The sequence below is a fragment of the Hyperolius riggenbachi genome, chromosome 8 (genome assembly GCF_040937935.1).
Source record: "Hyperolius riggenbachi isolate aHypRig1 chromosome 8, aHypRig1.pri, whole genome shotgun sequence".
NCBI lineage: Eukaryota > Metazoa > Chordata > Amphibia > Anura > Hyperoliidae > Hyperolius > Hyperolius riggenbachi.
In genome coordinates, this window is record NC_090653.1 from 182,878,366 (window position 1) to 182,898,759 (window position 20,394).

General features: G+C 45.3%; 1 protein-coding gene across 2 annotated transcripts in view; it reads left to right on the forward strand.

Moving 5' to 3' along the window:
- Window positions 1-16,799, forward strand: part of LOC137527493 (endoplasmic reticulum membrane adapter protein XK-like) — a 215,067-nt gene extending 198,268 nt beyond the window's left edge. For both annotated transcript variants that reach the window (XM_068248010.1, XM_068248008.1), the window contains one exon: window positions 15,572-16,799. In XM_068248010.1, coding sequence (XP_068104111.1) covers window positions 15,572-16,290 — 719 coding nt within the window. In that variant the 3' untranslated portion in view covers window positions 16,291-16,799. The remainder of the gene's footprint in view (window positions 1-15,571) is intronic.
- The last annotated feature ends 3,595 nt before the right edge of the window (window positions 16,800-20,394 follow it).

The following is a 20,394-nucleotide window of genomic DNA, read 5'->3' on the forward strand; positions in this document are numbered from 1 at the left end:
AATCAAAAGATTGTCATTTACAGAGGTATTTCTCCCACCCAGCATGGGTATGTGTAAAAATACACCCCAAAACACATTGTACTACTTCTCCCGAGTACGGCGATACCACATGTGTGACACTTTTTTGCACCCTAACTGCACTAAGGGGCCCAAAGTCCAATGAGTACCTTTAGGATTTCACAGGTCATTTTTGTTTCAAGACTACTCCTCACGGTTTAGGGCCCCTAAAATGCCAGGGCAGTATAGGAACCCCACTAATGACCCCATTTTAGAAAGAAGACACCCCAAGGTATTCCGTTAGGAGTATGGTGAGTTCATAGAAGTTTTTATTTTTTTGTCACAAGTTAGCGGAAATTGATTTTAATAGTTTTTTTTCACAAAGTGTCATTTTCCGCTAACTTGTGACAAAAAATAAAATCTTCTATGAACTCACCATACTCCGTACGGAATACCTTTGGGTGTCTTCTTTCTAGAATGGGGTCATTTGTGGGGTTCCTATACTGCCCTGGCATTTTAGGGGCCCTAAACCGTGAGGAGTAGTCTTGAAACCAAATGTCGCAAAATGACCTGTGAAATCCTAAAGGTACTCATTGGACTTTGGGCCCCTTAGCGTACTTAGGGTGTAAAAAAGTGCCACACATGTGGTACCGCTGTACTCAGGAGAAGTAGTATAATGCGTTTTGGGGTGTATTTTTACACATACCCATGCTAAGTGGGAGAAATATCTCTGTAAATGACAATTGTTTGATTTTTTTACACACAATTGTCCATTTACATAGAAATTTCTCCCACCCAGCATGGGTATGTGTAAAAATACACCCCAAAACACATTATACTACTTTTCCTGAGTACGGCGGTACCACATGTGTGACACTTTTTTGCAGCCTAGGTGCGCTAAGGGGCCCAACGTCCTATTCACAGGTCATTTTGAAGCATTTGTTTTCTAGACTACTCCTCGCGGTTTAGGGCCCCTAAAATGCCAGGGCAGTATAGGAACCCCACAAGTGACCCCATTTTAGAAAGAAGACACCCCAAGGTATTCCGTTAGGTGTATGGCGAGTTCATAGAAGATTTTATTTTTTGTCACAAGTTAGTGAAAAATGACACTTTGTGAAAAAAAACCAATAAAAATTAATTTCCGCTAACTTTTGACAAAAAATTAAATCTTCTATGAACTCGTCATACACCTAACATAATACCTTGGGGTGTCTTTTTTTTCTAAAATGGGGTCACTTGTGGGGTTCCTATACCGCCCTGGCATTTTACAGGCCCAAAACCGTGAGTAGTCTGGAAACCAAATGTCTCAAAATGACTGTTCAGGGGTATAAGCATCTGCAAATTTTGATGACAGGTGGTCTATGAGGGGGCGAATTTTGTGGAACCGGTCATAAGCAGGGTGGCCTTTTAGATGACAGGTTGTATTGGGCCTGATCTGATGGATAGGAGTGCTAGGGGGGTGACAGGAGGTGATTGATGGGTGTCTCAGGGGGTGGTTAGAGGGGAAAATAGATGCAATCCATGCACTGGGGAGGTGATCGGAAGGGGGTCTGAGGGTTTGGCCGAGTGATCAGGAGCCCACACGGGGCAAATTGGGGCCTGATCTGATGGGTAGGTGTGCTAGGGGGTGACAGGAGGTGATTGATGGGTGTCTCAAGGTGTGATTAGAGGGGGGAATGGATGCAAGCAATGCACTGGCGAGGTGATCAGGGCTGGGGTCTGAGGGCATTCTGAGGGTGTGGGCGGGTGATTGAGTGCCCTAGGGGCAGATAGGGGTCTAATCTGATAGGTAGCAGTGACAGGGGGTGATTGATGGGTAATTAGTGGGTGTTTAGGGTAGAGAATAGATGGAAACACTGCGCTTGGGTGGTGATCTGATGTCGGATCTGCGGGCGATCTATTGGTGTGGGTGGGTGATCAGTTTGCCCGCAAGGGGCAGGTTAGGGGCTGATTGATGGGTGGCAGTGACAGCGGGTGATTGATGGGTGGCAGTGACAGGGGGTGATTGATGGGTGGCAGTGACAGGGGGTGATTGATGGGTGATTGATAGGTGATTGACAGGTAATCAGTGGGTTATTACAGGGGAGAACAGATGTAAATATTGCACTGGCGAATTGATAAGGGGGGGTCTGAGGGCAATCTGAGCGTGTAGGCGGTCGATTGGGTGCCCGCAAGGGGCAGATTAGGGTCTGATCTGATAGGTAACAGTGACAGGTGGTGATAGGGAGTGATTGATGGGTGATTGATGGGTAATTAGTGGGTGTTTAGAGGAGAGAATAGATGGAAACACTGCGCTTGGGTGGTGATCTGATGTCGGATCTGCGGGCGATCTATTGGTGTGGGTGGGTGATCAGATTGCCCGCAAGGGGCAGGTTAGGGGCTGATTGTTGGGTGGCAGTGACAGGGGGTGATTGATGGGTGATAGGTGATTGGCAGGTGATTGACAGGTGATCAGTGGGTTATTACAGGGAAGGACAGATGTAATTAATGCACTGGCGAATTGATAAGGGGGGGTCAGAGGGCAATCTGAGCGTGTGGGCGGGTGATTGGGTGCCCGCAAGGGGCAGATTAGGGTCTGATCTGATAGGTAACGGTGACAGGTGGTGATAGGGGGTGATTGATGGGTAATTAGTGGGTGTTTAGAGAAGATAACAGATGTAAACGATACATTTGGGAGGTAATCTGACGGCGGGTTTGCGGGCGATCTAATGGTGTGGGTGGGTGATCAGATTGCCCGCAAGGGGCAGGTTAGGGGCTGATTGATGGGTGGCAGTGACAGGGGGTGACAGGGGGTGATTGATGGGTGATAGGTGATTGGCAGGTGATTGACAGGTGATCAGTGGGTTATTACAGGGAAGAACAGATGTAATTAATGCACTGGTGAATTGATAAGGGGGGGTCAGAGGGCAATCTGAGCGTGTGGGCGGGTGATTGGGTGCCCGCAAGGGGCAGATTAGGGTCTGATCTGATAGGTAACAGTGACAGGTGGTGATAGGGGGTGATTGATGGGTAATTAGTGGGTGTTTAGAGAAGATAACAGATGTAAACGATACATTTGGGAGGTAATCTGACGGCGGGTTTGCGGGCGATCTAATGGTGTGGATGGGTGATCAGATTGCCCGCAAGGGGCAGGTTAGGGGCTGATTGATGGGTGGCAGTGACAGGGGGTGACAGAAGGTGATTGATGGGTGATAGGTGATTGGCAGGTGATTGACAGGTGATCAGTGGGTTATTACAGGGAAGAACAGATGTAATTAATGCACTGGTGAATTGATAAGGGGGGGTCAGAGGGCAATCTGAGCGTGTGGGCGGGTGATTGGGTGCCCGCAAGGGGCAGATTAGGGTCTGATCTGATAGGTAAAAGTGACAAGTGGTGATAGGGGGTGATTGATGGGTGATTGATGGGTAATTAGTGGGTGTTTAGAGGAGAGAATAGATGTAAACAATGGATTTGGGAGGTGATCTGATGTCGGATCTGTGGGCGATCTATTGGTGTGGGGGGGTGATCAGATTGCCCGCAAGGGGCAGGTTAGGGGCTGATTGATGGGTGGCAGTGACAGGGGGTGATTGACGGGTGATTGATGGGTGATTGACGGGTGATTGACAGGTGATTGACAGGTGATTGACAGGTGATCAGGGGGATAGATGCATACAGTAAACAGGGGGGGGGGGGGGGTCTGGGGAGAATCTGAGGGGTGGGGGGTGATCAGGAGGGGGCAGGGAGCAGGGGGGGGGGGGGATAAAAAAAAAAATAGCGTTGACAGATAGTGACAGGGAGTGATTGATGGGTGATTAGGGGGGTGATTGGGTGCAAACAGGGGTCTGGGGGGTGGGCAGGGGGGGGGTCTGATGGGTGCTGTGGGCGATCTGGGGCAGGGGGGGGAGAAATCCGTGTGCTTGGGTGCAGACTAGGGTGGCTGCAGCCTGCCCTGGTGGTCCCTCGGACACTGGGACCACCAGGGCAGGAGGCAGCCTGTATAATACACTTTGTAAACATTACAAAGTGTATTATACACTTTGTATGCGGCGATCGCGGGGTTAACATCCCGCCGGCGCTTCCGTATAGCCGGCGGGATGTTGCGGCGAGCGAGCGGTGACAGGCGCCGGCGGAGGATCGCGTTACGGATGACGCGATCGCTCCGCCCATGCCCTTAAATGGACCGCCGCCTCTGTGGGTGAGGCCGTCCTGCAGGGCTCCACTTCCCCGCCGCCCCTGTGTAGTGGGCGGTCGGGAAGTGGTTAATGAAGCATATAGACTTAAGGGAGTTCCATGTCCAAAAGAAGTAACAGCACACTCGGCTAGATCAGTTGCAACTTCCTGGGCTTACAGAGCTGGAGCTACGGCAACCAAAATCTGCAAGGCGGCCACCTGGAAGACGGTGAACACCTTCATCAGATACTACAGGTTGGATCTACTATCAGCAGAGGAACAGACTTTTGGAAGGAAAGTTCTTCAGGCTGTGATCCCTCCCTAAGGTTAGTGTTATTTATTGCATATCATCTCATATGTAGCACCTGTCCTGGAGGGTTATTTGAAAAAAACAAAATTAGCTTACCTGGTAATGCTGTTTTTAATAACCCTCCAGGACAGGTGACCCACCCTAGATCTTATGGTTGCATGTAAGTAACTGTATGTTTAAACATGTGATCATGTAAAGGTTTTAAGCTATAAGCGGATATTGAGGTAATGTGTGAAGTAGAAAAGTCTATCGGAACAGTTAATTGGAACATACTGGCAGGTAGAGGTTAGAGGTGGAACTTATAGAGAGCTAGTTCTTTGTGTTTCCTGTTGGGGGCGGGGCCGAATCTCATATGTAGCACCTGTCCTGGAGGGTTATCAAAAACAGCATTACCAGGTAAGCTAATTTTGGTTTTTTTGTAATGTAATACACCCTTTTTCTTCCTTAAAATTGTGTGTGTGTGTGTGTGTGTGTGTGTGTGGGGGGGGGGGGGGTTGATGCATCTTATATTTAGAATATATATGATACCACATCCTGTCGCCGGAAAACAGAATATACTTACCGCATCCTGCCTCCGCGCTCATCTGCCCTTCACTCCAGTTCTGCTGGTGTACCTGGAGAGTAACACATGACTCATGGCACATGTGCACAGCTGGGGTCATGCAGAGAATCACTAATCAGGAAGTAGGAGCTGACCAGGAGGTACTGAGAACTGGCGCCGCATAGCAGCATGTGGATGCAGTGTACAGGATCTTGAAAGCTGCAGGAGGAGACGAGGAGAGTGTGTGAATCTGCAGGACCGCAGCAAGTGGGAGAGGAGCACAGCGGCAGGATCAGTAGAGAGTTTGCAGTGGTAGTGTAGTATAATGTAGTGCAGCTTAGCTTGTGGGACAGCAGGGGGTAGTGTAGCTTAGAGTACTTTAGAGACAGGTTGGGGGGGGAAGGTCCATACAATGCCCCTGACTCATACACACCTGGTTTAGTATTTTTCACCCTGATTTTTGCCTTTTAAACCTAGGTACGTCTTATACAGGGGCGTAACCACAGGGGAGTAGCCCCTGCAACTGCAGGGGTGCCCAGTGCTCTAAGGGGGCCACAATTACTATTCCAATCCTTCCATTAAAGGTGTCTATCCTTTTGATCAGGTGTTTGTGTGCCCACATATGTTATGGGTGTAAAGATTATGATGTCCGTACTTGTTGTAGGACCCTTGCAAGATGGGTCCCCCCAGGCTGTGAGGGTCACAAGGGGAAGGCAAGGGTGAAGAGTATGAACATTGGGGGGCCCCAGCAACATTTTGATGGGGGCCCATGATTTGTAGTTACGGCCCTGGTCTTCTAGTCAAGACACACAGAACATTTTTACCGCACTTCTCCTGGTGGACTCATGGCGCCAAAGCTACAGCAACTAGGGTGCTCTCTATAGGCAGTAGCAGTGTTAGTGAGTGTTGCCCAATGTCTCCTTACTGAAGAGGTGCAGGCTTACTGAGAGCCAAGATTCGAACCCTGGTCTCCTGTGTCAGAGGCAGAGACCTTAATCAGTGGATGCCAAAGTGAACAAATCCAGCGTCTCATAGTCCATAAAATACAGTATATTAAGCTGAACCTATAAATTGGCAGAATATCTAGCATTGATAACCAGGGTCTAAAAATTTTCAAATAAAAATTGTAGTTTGTGCAGCATATACTGGTTGTGGCTCTTCTTTTTGTGTTTTTTTTTGGACTATAAAATGCTCCAGACTATAAGGGTGGCCACTAATGATCCAATCTTTTTCATCCAATCTTACCATTTCTATGTAATATAAGGTAACTGCCTGAAGTATCCATTCAGTATATTCACTCAATTTACCCTTATACTACATAGATTTGGTAAGATTGGATGAAAAAGATTGGATCATTAGTGGCTACCATAAGACGCATTTAAGTTTAGAGGACAAAAACAAGGGAAAAAATATATATACTAAACCTGGTATGTCCATGGTCCAGGAGCATCCTGTAGATGTCCTCCCCCAATTATTATGTCCTGTCCTCCTTCTGTTTCCCTGGTGACATCCTCCTGCCCCCCTTGTGTCCTGTGTGTGCCCCTTGTGTCTTGTGTGTACCTCTTGTGGTCTCCTCCTCTCCCCAAGTGTCCTGTGTGTTCCCCTTTCTTCTGTAGCCGCCTTCATGTTCCCTCTGTAACTTCCTCAGTGTCCCCTTGTTCTGCTCCTGTGTGTGCAGTATATAGCTGCAGTAGCCACTTGTATCACTCACCAGACCGAGCGTTCCTGCGGTGAACAACAGTTCCTCTCTCGCTTACTCCTTCCCTTTTGTGTCGGTCTTGTGTATAATGATGTGACCAGGAAGTGTGGCTCTAGGGGGAAGGAGTGAGCAAGAGCTGGGACAGATTTGTACTTTTTACCGCCCAAGGCCCACTATCACCAGCTACCCCCAGACCTACTGTATCCTAAACTTCCCCCGACCGAGGCAGGGATTAGATTGTAGGCTGCTCTGTGGACAGTTAGTGACATGATGGCAGGAATTACATTATAAGCTCATCTGAAGACAGTTAATGACAATGTGAAAATGTGGGGAAAGATTCAGTGGTGGCTCAGCAAAGTCCACGTTATCCAGAATTCAGGCAACTGGAAGTCTCAATTAACCGGCATGCCTGAGGGATAACCGGGACCTCTGTTGGGGGGCTTTCTGTGGGTGCTGGCAGGCTTTCAAATAATTCCTGAGGCTCCAATGATGACTAGCATTCTCCCTCTATCTCTCTGAGGGCTCCTAGCGGCTTCGGGCATCTGTGTATGGAAGCCGGAGTGTCACATGACCGGTGTGGGTCAGCCGGCATCAGGCGATCCCCGCCGGTGCTGGATACCAGGGACTTTGCTGTATGTGATTGAATACTACCCCACCCATTGCCCCCCACACACACTTTATTCCTTTAGATTGTAAGTTTGCTCTTTCGCCTTTTTTGAGGCTTGGAATTTGTTACACATTTTATCCATGTTACTTTCGTAACTGTAATTGCCATTTCTGTATTTTGTACAAATTCTGTATTTTTTTACCAATGCTGGTGGTTTGACATGACCTTAAAACATTTTAACACACACATTTTAACTTTAGTATAGACTAATTTTTCCTCTGCCAACAAAATAAATGCTTCTGGATAGTTATATATTGTGTTAATGCATTTTAATTGCATTTTGAAATTACTGATTAAAAGAAGTGATATTTAAACTCATTGACAGACTGGTATGATTGTGTTATGCATGCCATGTTCATTGCTCCTTAAAGTGACCTTTTTATTATTATTGATTTATAAAGCACCAACATATTCCGTGGTGCTGTACAAAGTCAGAAACAAACATTTGGTATATATTAATACAGGCAATGGTGTACACCAGTATACAAAATATAGAATGGGTGCAAAATACATAATTGGTAATTACAGTGACAAAAGTAAGATGTTGAATAAAATGTATAACAAGATTCTCACCCTTTTGTGTCTTGGAGAGGCTTGCCATTGGGAGCTTACAATATAAAGGAATAGGACGGAACAAGAGGTGGGTTGGTAGTATACAATCATCATACCTAAAGGCAGTGTGTTTCTAGTTTATCTAGTAAGAAGTACAATTTGGCCTTAGGACAAAGGGGGAATGACCTAAGGTAGAGTGTATGCTTGTCGGAAAAAGTGAGTTTTGAGGGAGCATTTAAAGATATCAGAGGTTGGAGAGTGACGGATGTGTTATAGAAGGGCATTCCAGAGGAGAGGTGAAGCATGTGCAAAATCTTGCATACGTGAATGTGCGGAGGTCATTCTAGAGGTGGACAAAAGAAGGTTATGTGCAGATTTGCGATTGTGTCAGTATTTGCAATTGAGTCAGTATCAAATGCTGACAGCTCACGAAGGATAAGTATGGAATCTTTTGATTTAGCCGTAAAAAGATCATTGGTCACTTTAGTAAGAGCAGTATCCTTGGAGTGATTAGAGTGAAAGCCAGACTTGAACTGATCAATTATTATTATTTTTATTATTATTATTTTTCATTTATATAACGCCAACATCTTCTGTAGTGATGTACATTGTACAAAACGAATAATGGGGAACAAATATACATAGGTAATACAAGACACTGTACAGTCATGACATTGAATAGTAGAAATACAAAACATACATAGTTGATGCGTAGTTGGTACATGGGCATATGTTAAAATTACAGCAGTATGAGAAACCCTGCCCTTGCGAGCTTACAATCTAGAGGGTAGTGGGGAGGAAACAATAGGGAAGGAAGCACAGGGGTTAGTAGGTAAGACAGTGTGCCTTCAATGCTGCCTATAGCAAATTATAGGCTTGTCTGTTTCTAGACTCAGGGCATGATGAACCGGCTGAGGGAGAGAGTTCCAAAGGAAAGGGACAGCCCGTGAGAAGTCCTGGATGCGAGAGTGAGAGGAGGTGATTAGGCTAGAAGACAAAAGGGTCTCCTGTGAGGATTGGAACGGAGGATCTAGACGGGGAGGTATCTGGTGATTAAAGAGGAAATGAATGGAGGTGATAGCTTATGTAGAACTTTGTATGCAAGCATGAGAAGTTTAAACTGGATCCTTTGGGTAACTGGTACCCAATGAAGCAAGGAGGTAGCAAATAAATAATGGATTCGTTCAGCATGTACTGTATGTGGTTTGCGAATGGGAGAAATTACACAAGCAGGAATGAGAAGAAACTACGCCAGTGCGAATTTACGCATCGTAATTCGCATCTACGCATCGTAGTTCAAAGGTGAAGTTTGAAAACTACGCTTACGAATTTACTGTACTTCGCTACACGTAGCTTATGCCCACTATGCGTAGTTAACATGTGTATTGCGTAGTGAACTACGAATGCGTTACTAGCGTCTAATTTTCCACGTGCGATTGTATGCTTACAAATTTACGCATTGGAAAGAGGAATGTACGCATAGAAGAGTTCCTGGTATAAGCACTTAAAGAGAATCTGTATTGTTAAAATCACACAAAAGTAAACATACCAGTGCGTTAGGGGACATCTATTCCCCTCTGTCACAATTTCACCGCTCCCCGCCGCATTAAAAGTGGTTAAAAACCGTTTTAAAAAGTTTGTTTATAAACAAACAAAATGGCCACCAAAACAGGAAGTAGGTTAATGTACAGCATGTCCACACATAGAAAATACATCCATACACAAGCAGGCTGTATACAGCCTTCCTTTTGAATCTCAAGAGATCATTTGTGTGTTTCTTTCCCTCTGCAGCTATCATCCACTGAAGTGTCAGGCTGTTTATTCCTGCAGAGTGCAGACAGCTCTGCCTGTATGTAATTCCTCAGTATGCGAAAGCCCAGCCAGCTCAGAGGAGGATTTATCCAGCTTGTAAAAGATAAGAGAGCAGAGAGAAGCTGCCCTAATTTAAATAACACACAGGCAGTGTGCATAGATGGGCCAGGAGGGGGGGAGATGCATCACAGAACCACAACACTGAAGAACTTGGCAGCCTTCCGGACACAGGCCGACAAGCCTGACAGGAGAGAGATAAGTTGATTTATTACAGAGATAGTGATAGTAGAAAGTGCTGCAGTAAGTCAGAGCACATTAGAATAGATTTGGAACTTGTAGGATGGAAGAAAACCGGATTAAATTTTTTGGTTACAGAGTCTCTTTAAACTGGAATCAATGCGTAAAATTTTCTGCATACGGGCATAAGCATCCGCATACACTACGCTTTGCACTACGCGTAATTGCGTATTTTAACGCGTAGTCTACGAAATGCATACAAAGCAAATATTTGATTTCGAAGCCGTGGATTTGTGAAGCGTAATTGCGTAAAACTATGCGTAGTTACAGCGTAGCGAAGTTGGCTGACTACGACCACCCCTGGACACAAGGCAGTAGTTGGTGAGTGTGATGGGATCTAGAGATTGTATTTTTAAGTAGTGTGTCACAATAGCCTTTTTGAGTGGGGACAGAAAGATGCCAGTGGAGAGGGATAGCTTAACCACTTGAGGACCACAGTCTTTTCGCCCCTTAAGGACCAGAGCCTTTTTTTCCATTCAGACCACTGCAGCTTTCACGGTTTATTGCGCGGTCATACAACCTACCACCTAAATGAATTTTACCTCCTTTTCTTGTCACTAATACAGCTTTCTTTTGGTGCTATTTGATTGCTGCTGCGAGTTTTACTTTTTATTATATTCATCAAAAAAGATGTGAATTTTGTCAAAAAATGACTTTTTTAACTTTCTGTGCTGACATTTTTCAAATAAAGTAAAATTTCCTATACATTTGAGCGCGAAAGTTATTCTGCTACATGTCTTTGATCAAAAAAAACATTCAGTGTATATTTATTGGATTGGGTAAAAGTTATAGCGTTTACAAACTATGGTGCCAAAAGTGAATGTTCCCATTTTGAAGCATCTCTGCCTTTTCTAACCACCTGTCATGTTTCATGAGGTGCTAAAATTCCAGGATAGTATAAATACCCCCCAAATGACCCCATTTTGGAAAGAAGACATCCCAAAGTATTCAATGAGAGGCATGGTGAGTTCATAGATGATTTTATTTTTTGTCACAAGTTAGCGGGAAATGACACTGTGTGACAAAAAAAAAAAAGTTTCCATTTCTTCTAACTTACGACAAAAAAAAATGAAATCTGCCACGGACTCACTATGCTCCTCTCTGAACACCTTGAAGTGTCTACTTTCCAAAATGGGGTCATTTGTGGGGTGTGTTCACTGTCCTGGCATTTTGGGGGGGCCTAATTGTAAGCACCCCTGTAAAGCCTAAAGATGCTCATTGGACTTTGGGCTCCTTAGCTCAGTTAGGCTGCAAAAAAGTGCCACACATGTGGTATTGCCGTACTCAGGAGAAGTAGTATAAAGTGTGTTGGGGTGTATTTTTACACATACCCATGCTGGATTTCACAGGTCATTTTGTGACATTTGGTTTCAAGACTACTCCTCACGGTTTAGGGCCCCTAAAATGCCAGGGCAGTATAGGAACCCCACAAATGACCCCATTTTTTTTTTGTCACAAGTTAGCGGAAATTTTATTTTAATTGTGTTTTTTCACAAAGTGTCATTTTCTGCTAACTTGTGACAAAAAATAAAATCTTCTATGAACTCACCATACTCCTAACGGAATACCTTTGGGTGTCTTCTTTCTAAAATGGGGTAATTTGTGGGGTTCCTATACTGCCCTGGCATTTTAGGGGCCCTAAACCGTGAGGAGTAGTCTTGAAACCAAATGTCGCAAAATGACCCGTGAAATCCTAAAGGTACTCATTGGACTTTGGGCCCCTTAGCGCACTTAGGGTGCAAAAAAGTGCCACACATGTGGTACCACCGTACTCAGGAGAAGTAGTATAATGTGTTTTGTGGTGTATTTTTACACATACAGATGCTGGGTGGGAGAAATATCTCTGTAAATTACAACTGTTTTATTTTTTTTACACACAATTGTCCATTTACAGAGAAATTTCTCCCACCCAGCATGGGTATGTATAAAAATACACCCCAAAACACATTACACTACTTCTTCTGAGTACGGCCATACCACGTGTGACACTTTTTTGCAACCTAGGTGCGCTAAGGGGCCTAACATCCTATTCACAGGTCATTTTCAGGCATTTGGATTCTAGACTACTCCTCACGGTTTAGGGCCCCTAAAATGCCAGGGCAGTATAGGAACCCTACAAGTGACCCCATTTTAGAAAGAAGACACCCCAAGGTATTCTGTTAGGAGTATGGTGAGTTCATAGAAGATTTTTTTTTTGTCACAAGTTAGCAGAAAATGACACTTTGTGAAAAAAAAACAATACAAATCAATTTCCGCTAACTTGTGACAAAAAATAAAATCTTCTATGAACTCATCATACACCTAACAGAATACCTTGGGGTGTCTTCTTTCTAAAATGGAGTCACTTGTAGGGTTCCTATACTGCCCTGGCATTTTAGGGGCCCTAAACCGTGAGAAGTAGTCTGGAAACCAAATGCCGCAAAATGACCCTTGAAATCCTAAAGGTACTCATTAGACTTTGGGCCCCTTAGCGCAGTTAGGGTGCAAAAAAGTGTCCCATGTGGTATCGCCGTACTCAGGAGAAGTAGTATAATGTGTTTTGGGGTGTATTTTTACATATAACCATGCTGGGTGGGAGAAATATCTCTGTAAATGACACATTTTTGATTTTTTTTTTTAAACACAATTGTCCATTTACAGAGAGATTTCTCCCACCCAGCATGGGTATGTGTAAAAATACACCACAAAACACATTATACTACTTCTCCTGAGTACGGCAATACCACATGTGTGACACTTTTTTGCAGCCTAGGTGCACTAAGGGGCCCAACGTTCTATTCACGGGTCATTTTGAGGCATTTGTTTTCTAGACTACTCCTCACGGTTTAGGGCCCCTAAAATGCCAGGGCAGTATAGGAACCCCACAAGTGACCCCATTTTAGAAAGAAGACACCCCAAGGTATTCCGTTAGGTGTATGGTGAGTTCATAGAAGATTTTATTTTTTGTCACAAGTTAGTGAAAAATGACACTTTGTGAAAAAAACAATAAAAATCAATTTCCGCTAACTGTTGACAAAAAATAATATCTTCTATGAATTCGTCATACACCTAACAGAATACCTTGGGGTATCTTTTTTTCTAAAATGGGGTCACTTGTTGGGTTCCTATACTGCCCTGGCATTTTACGGGCCAAAAACTGTGAGTAGTCTGGAAACCAAATGTCTCAAAATGACTGTTCAGGGGTATAAGCATCTGCAAATTTTGATGACAGGTGGTCTATGAGGGGGCAAATTTTGTGGAACCGGTCATAAGCAGGGTGGCCTCTTAGATGACAGGTTGTATTGGGCCTGATCTGATGGATAGGAGTGCTAGGGGGGTGACAGGAGGTGATTGATGGGTGTCTCAGGGGGTGGTTAGAGGGGAAAATAGATGCAATCAATGCACTGGGGAGGTGATCGGAAGGGGGTCTGAGGGTTTGGCCGAGTGATCAAGAGACCACACGGGGCAAATTAGGGCCTGATCTGATGGGTAGGTGTGCTAGGGGGTGACAGGAGGTGATTGATGGGTGTCTCAAGGTGTGATTAGAGGGGGGAAATAGATGCAAGCAATGCAGGGCTGGGGTCTGAGGGTGTGGGCGGGTGATTGGGTGCCCTAGGGGCAGATAGGGGTCTAATCTGATGGGTATCAGTGACAGGGGCTGATTGATGGGTGATCAGTGGGTGATTAGATGGCAGAACAGATGTAAACAATGCACTTTGGAGGTGATCTGAGGGTAGGTCTGGGGCAATCTGATGGTGTGGGTGGGTGATTAGATTGCCCGCAAGGGGCAGGTTAGAGGCTGATTGATGGGTGGCGGTGACGGGGTGATTGATGGGTGGCAATGACAGGGGGTGATTGACAGGTGATCAGTGGGTTATTACAGGGAAGAACAGATTTAACCTCCTTAGCGGTAACCCCCGAGCTGAGCTTGGGGTAAGCCGCCGCGGAGGATATCTCAGCCCCTGGTGGGGCGAGTCCTGTGCTGTAAATTGCTGTACGCGCAGCCAGCACTTTGCTAGCTGCGCGTCCAGCTCGATCGCCGCCGCTCTGCGGCGATCGTCCGCACACAGCGCCGGAAGAGGCCACCCCCCCGCCAGAGCCCTGCGCAGCCCGGACCAATCAGTCCCGGGCAGAGCAAAGGGCTGGATCGGATGGGTCTGACGTCAGGACGTCTGCTGACGTCCATGACGTCATTCCGATCGTAGCCATGGCGACAGGAGAAGCCAAACAGGAGATCGCGTTCTATACGCGATCTCCTGTTTACTTTTGTTGTCGGCGGCGATCGGACTAGAGGGACACAGGTGCCCTCTAGTGGTGTTTTATGTAGCTACCACTCAGGTAGCTACATGAAACAATTTTTTTTTTTTCAAAAAAAGTGCAATGCTGCTTCCTTGGCGGAAAAATTGAACCGCCAAGGAGGTTAAATAATGCACTGGCGAATTGATAAGGGGGGGGGGGGGGGTCTGAGGGCAATCTGAGCGTGTGGGCGGGTGATTGGGTGCCCACAAGGGGCAGATTAGGGTCTAATCTGATGGGTAACAGTGACAGGTGGTGAATAGGGGGTGATTGATGGGTGATTGATGGCTAATTAGTGGGTGTTTAGAGTAGAGAACAGATGTAAACACTGCACTTGGGTGGTGATCTGATGTCGGATCGGCGGGCAATCTATTGGTGTGGGTGGGTGATCAGATTGCCCGCAGGGGGCAGGTTAGGGGCTGATTGATGGGTGGCAGTGACAGGGGGTGATTGACAGGTGATTGACAGATGATCAGTGGGTTATTACAGGGGGGATAGAGGCATACAGTACACGGGGGGGGGGGTCTGGGGAGAATCTGAGGGGTGGGGGTGATCAGGAGGGAGCAGGGGGCAGTTTAGGGTTAAAAAAATAAGCGTTGACAGAAAGTGTCAGGGAGTGATTGATGGGTGATTAGGGGGGTGATTGGGTGCTAACAGTGGTCTGGGGGATGGGCGGGGGGGGGTCTGAGGGGTGCTGTGGGTGATCAGGGGGCAGGGGGGGGGAATCAATGTGCTTGGGTGCAGACTAGGGTGGCTGCAGCCTGCCCTGGTGGTCCCTAGGACAGTGGGACCACCAGGGCAGGAGGCAGCCAGTATAATAGGCTTTGTATACATTACAAAGCCTATTATACTCTTTACATGCGGCGATCCGGGTGCTAGTAACCCGCCGGCGCTTCCGAACGGTCGGCGGGTTACAGCGCGAGGGGGCGGAGCCAGTCGCCGGCGGCTGATCACGTCACTGAATGTCGTGATCGCCGCATAACCATGCCCGCCTCCGCCGATGGGCGTATTGCGGTCGTTTAGGCCCAGTCTTTGCCGCCGCCCATCGGCTGGGGCGGTCGGCAAGTGGTTAAATAGTGATGTTAGTACAGGCATTAAGGATGAGTATAGACCTTATTTCAACCCCAACCTTCTTGGGTTCTGCTAATCCATAAATTAATCCCCTTGGTAATAAATGGGGATAGAGTCCTATTCATTATATTCATTACTGATAATGTAATTTGATGTTGCATTAACTCATGTAAATAACTGCTCTCTGTATCTTCTTTCAGCTGTTCTTATGGCGATGTCTCTAGCTTCTACCACCTATGGAGCTTTGGTTCTTAACATCTTGGCCATTCAGATCAAATATGATGACTACAAAGTTCAACTGACTTCACCAGCTTTTGTCTGCATCATTTTATGGAGATGTTTGGAAATTGCCACTCGCGTTGCTGTGTTGGTGCTCTTCTGCTCAGCACTTAAATCCTGGGTTGCAGCTGTTGCTTTAGTGAATCTGGTAGTTCTCTTCCTTTTACCATGGATCCGCTTTTGCAAGAGTGGAAGCAGCATTCCAGAGAATGTGGAGAAGAATTTTAGTCAGCTAGGCACCATGACTGTCTTAGGTACAGTGACATTGTTGTATTCTACAATCAATATGTTTTGCTGGTCAGCTGTACAGCTCAACTTAACGGAAAGAGATCTCATTGATCAATGTCAAAACTGGGGAAGGATGTGTCTCCACTACATTTTTAGATTTATTGAGAATGTAGCTCTTATTTTGTTCTGGTATTTTTACAAGGAAGATGGGTTTGAGTATGTGTGTTCTCCGATGCTTGTAATCCAGTTGATGGTTGGATATGTTGCTGCAATTTCTTTCATGCTTTTTTTCTACCAGTACTTTCATCCTTGCCGGTCACTTTTCACCCATAATGTGTCAGACTTTTTATTGTGTGTGTGTTGTAAGAAAAAGTCTTTACAAATCATTGAGGGAAGAGAGAGTGTGGTATAATGATGTTGGGAAGAAAAACTGAACCATAATTGTGTGGATTTACCTATTCACAGCTGGAAATAGTGCTTGATTATTTTACTATGTAGTAAGAAAAAAAAGAAAAATGTCAATGTCAAGGCTGGTTGTCCAATTCCAGCCCTCAAGGACCAAGGTCCTCACATTTGTGGTACAGCTAAAATTAATTGATGAGACTGAATTCGAAAAGGTGTGGTTCATCAAGTAGAAGTCCCTTTCTCAGTCCATCCAAAACACTGGCATGGCTATGGCCTTCAAGGACTGGAGTTGGACAGCCCTGGCCTATATGAAGACTTATTGCACAGTCTAGTTATCTTCAAAGCTACTCAGCATTGATTGTAGATGGAATAATGTTTTCTTAGATTATTTTGAAAATAAGAATGCATGACAGTTTAAATGCTATGTAAAAGCTGGTGTGAATGTCTGAATTTGAAGCAGATTGTCAATTTTTGCTGGATTCTAACTTAAGAGTGAATGGTTGTTTTCAATGAAAAAAATAATAAAAATGATTTTCCAGTAGTTTCATGAGTCATCACTACCACTGTGTATGCCCAAATAATTAATCAAATTGCTGTTTCTAAAGGAACTGTATTATTTGATCTTTTTTGTGCCATGAGAACATCCTATATATAAGATTATAGATTTTTCTTTGTTTTAAAGTTGGGACATGAACTAAAATTTTCAAAGATTTCCTAACAAGCCTGCAAATCTGCTAGAGTTAGTAATAGTGGGTAGAAGATCAATGTATGCTAATATTATAATATTTTCTTTGCCCGTTATTATCCCTTCCACCAATATTTCTGTTTGGATTTTATTAATTACTGTTTCAATACCAGAGCCAGGCCGACACAGAGGCTGGAGAGGCATGAGCCTCTGAGCAGACAGGTCAGTAGGTCCGTATGGGCGCTTTCAGAGGCATTTCAAACCACAGACAGTCCAGGGGAAAAAAAAGTTTATTTCCCCTGTTCCGAGAGAAGGACAACTAAGGTTACAAAGAGAAAAAACTCTCTGCACAGTTTTTCTAAAAACTGCATCTGCTCAGCCACTGATAAGGAGTCATACAAAGTTTTGTAGACAAAGTTTTGAAGACAATCCCTCCCTATTCAGTGTGCAACAGGGTGTTCAGCGCCATTCCCCCAGTCAAATCAAATCAAAGTATCTGCCCCATCCCCAATTGTTTTGTAGTGATGCTGGAGGAGTCTGCAGAGCAAGTTCTGCTCCTTTAGAGGAGGACTGAGTGAATGTTCTGCACACCATGTGTGTCTGCATGTGTGAAAACATGTACATTTTATCACAGAAGCTAATGTAATTGTTAGAGAAAATGTGTGCAGTGCTTCACAGCTCTATAGTTCTATCTTCATGAGGAATACACACTCAAGTGTGCACTAGCCAACTGAATAACTTTGGTTCTCAGTTTTCCTGTGCAGACAAGTGTGCTCCTAGCCTGAGGACAGGACAGCATAGTGAGGTCAGGACCCAGGAGTAGCAGCTGGGACAGGCAGCACATGTGCCCCAATGAGTCTTTGTTGTCTGTGTGAACAGGTCTGTGCTTTTATGAGGGCTCTGTCACTTGTGGAAGTCCTCTTCTAAAGCTCTTAAAAAAAAACAAAAAATGTGAGAATTGTATATATTTGTTATGTCATCAGATACTTTAAAGAGGCTCAGAGACCAAATACAGTACAGTTCTGATACTTAGCCGGGGCCGTCTACCACCCCATAAACACATCTAAGTCCAATGCCGTCCTCCTGAGGTCTGCCGTTCAGTCATGGTGAGCTCCGTTACAAGGCTCAGTGATGTCACTCCGGGTCTGCTGCACATGCGCGGTAGACCCTGACTATAATCGACTGAGGCTGGTCTCTGAGTCTTTAAGGCTCGTTTTTGTCTCTTGCCTTCCTGCTCTGCTACCACTGTAGCACCATTTTTTTCACTCTGAACGCCATCTTTCTGCACACTCCCTCATGGATGTGTGTAGCAACCACTGCCGGGAGCATATTGGACATATGTGGTCACAAATGTTTTCACACTGTTTGCAACAAATCAAATTCCCCCCCTCTTGTAGTAACCTTATTAATATTCTACTCCTTTGCCCTACACCCCCTCCTATCTTGGCTGCCCTCTGGAATAACCGCAACAAACTGCCCTTCATCCATGTTCTTTTCATTTCCAATGCTTTCACATTCTTTGGGATCACTGAAACCTGACTGACCCCTTCTGACACAGTCTCACCGCCCTCTCCTGTGGAGGTTTCCACTTTAGCCACACTCCTAGAAGTGGGAATAAACATGGTGGTGGTGTGGGCATTCTCCTCTCAGGCAAATGCTCCTTCAAGCCTCTCACTCCTATTCCTTCTCTCTCCCTGCCATCTTTTGAAGTCCATTCAGTCCGACTACACTCTCCCTCGAACCTACAAATTGCAGTTATTTACCACCCTCCAGGCCCTGCTTCTGTTTTCTTAGATCATTTCTCTGCCTGGCTTCTCCAGTCCCTGTCCTCTGACATCCCTACCATCGTTATGGGTGATTTTAACATTCCTATTGACACCAATAACGATGTCTCTAACAAACTTCTATCACTCACTTCCTCTTATGGCTTGTCACAGTGGTGCTCTACCTCAACCCACACTGATGGCCATACGCTTGACCTTGTATTCACTCGTCTCTGCTCTGTCACTGACTTTACTAATGATCCACTACCACTCTCTGACCATAACCTTCTTAACCTTTCTCTCTCCTCTTTTCCTACCGCCCTGGCACAAGCACGCTCACATACTCGCAGAAACTATCGCAATCTAGACATGCAATCTGTCTCTGTTGCCCTGGCACCTCTCCTCACACAATCCTTCACTGACCCAGACTCAGCTGCTATACACTACAACAGCTCCATTACAAAAGTCATGGATGACTTCGGCCCACTCGTCCACCCCCACTGTGTCAGTCGCCAACCCTGGAAGACCAAAGCCACTAAACAGTTAAATAGATGCTCTAGAGCAGCTGAACGGTGTTGGAGGAAAAGTGACACAACTTCAGAAACGCACTCTCTGTGGCAAAACAGTCATATTTTTCTTCCCTACTATCAGCCCATTTACACAATCCAAAACGTTTGTTCAGCACCTTCAACTCCGTTCTCCATCCCCCTCCTCCTCCTCCTTCATCTTGCTTATCAGCCAAAGAATTTGCAACATACTTCACTGATAAAATTGACAAAATCAGAAGGGAATTTGACTCATTGACTGCTCTCTAACTGCTTTCTCTCTACTCTCTGAACATTCTCTCTCCTCTATAATATCCAAAACTAATCTAACCACCTGTTCTTTGGATACTATTCCCTCCCATTTCATTCCACAGATATCCTCATCTCTCATGCCTGCACTAACATCGCTATTTAACCTGTCCCTCTCCACTGCCATCTTTCCGTAGCCACTCAAAAAGGTTGTTGTTACACCACTACTTAAAAAACCACCTCTAGAGCCTACCACACTCGCCAACTACCGCCCAGTGTCACTTCTCCCATTTGCATCCAAACTACTTGAACGCCATATACATGCAGAATTAAGCCATTATTTATCTAACTCCCTACTTGATCAGTTCCAGTCTGGCTTTCGCTTTAACCACTCCACTGAAACGGCCCTTACCAAAGTGGCCAATGACCTTCTTACAGCTAAATCCAAAAGTCGATTTTCCATACTCATCCTTCTTGACCTGTCATCACCATTTGACCACACCTTACTCTTACAAATACTTTGAAATGTAGGAATAAAGGGCCTCGCTCTCAAATGATTATCTTCCTACCTCTCTGGAAGGTCCTTCACAGTCTCCTACTCTTTGTCTGTCGGGGTTCCTCAAGGCTCTGTCCTTGGTCCCCTCCTCTTTTCCATCTACATGCATGGTCTTGGTGACTTAATCAACTCATTCAGGTTTCAATACCACCTGTATGCAGACGACACACAACTGTAGCTTTCAGCCCCAGACCTTAACTCCCTCCTGAAATGTGTTCCTGACTGCTTGTCTGCTATATCCTCCTTCATGTCCTCTCGCTTCCTAAAACTTAATATGAGTAAAACAGAACTAATAATTTTTCCACCGTCTCTG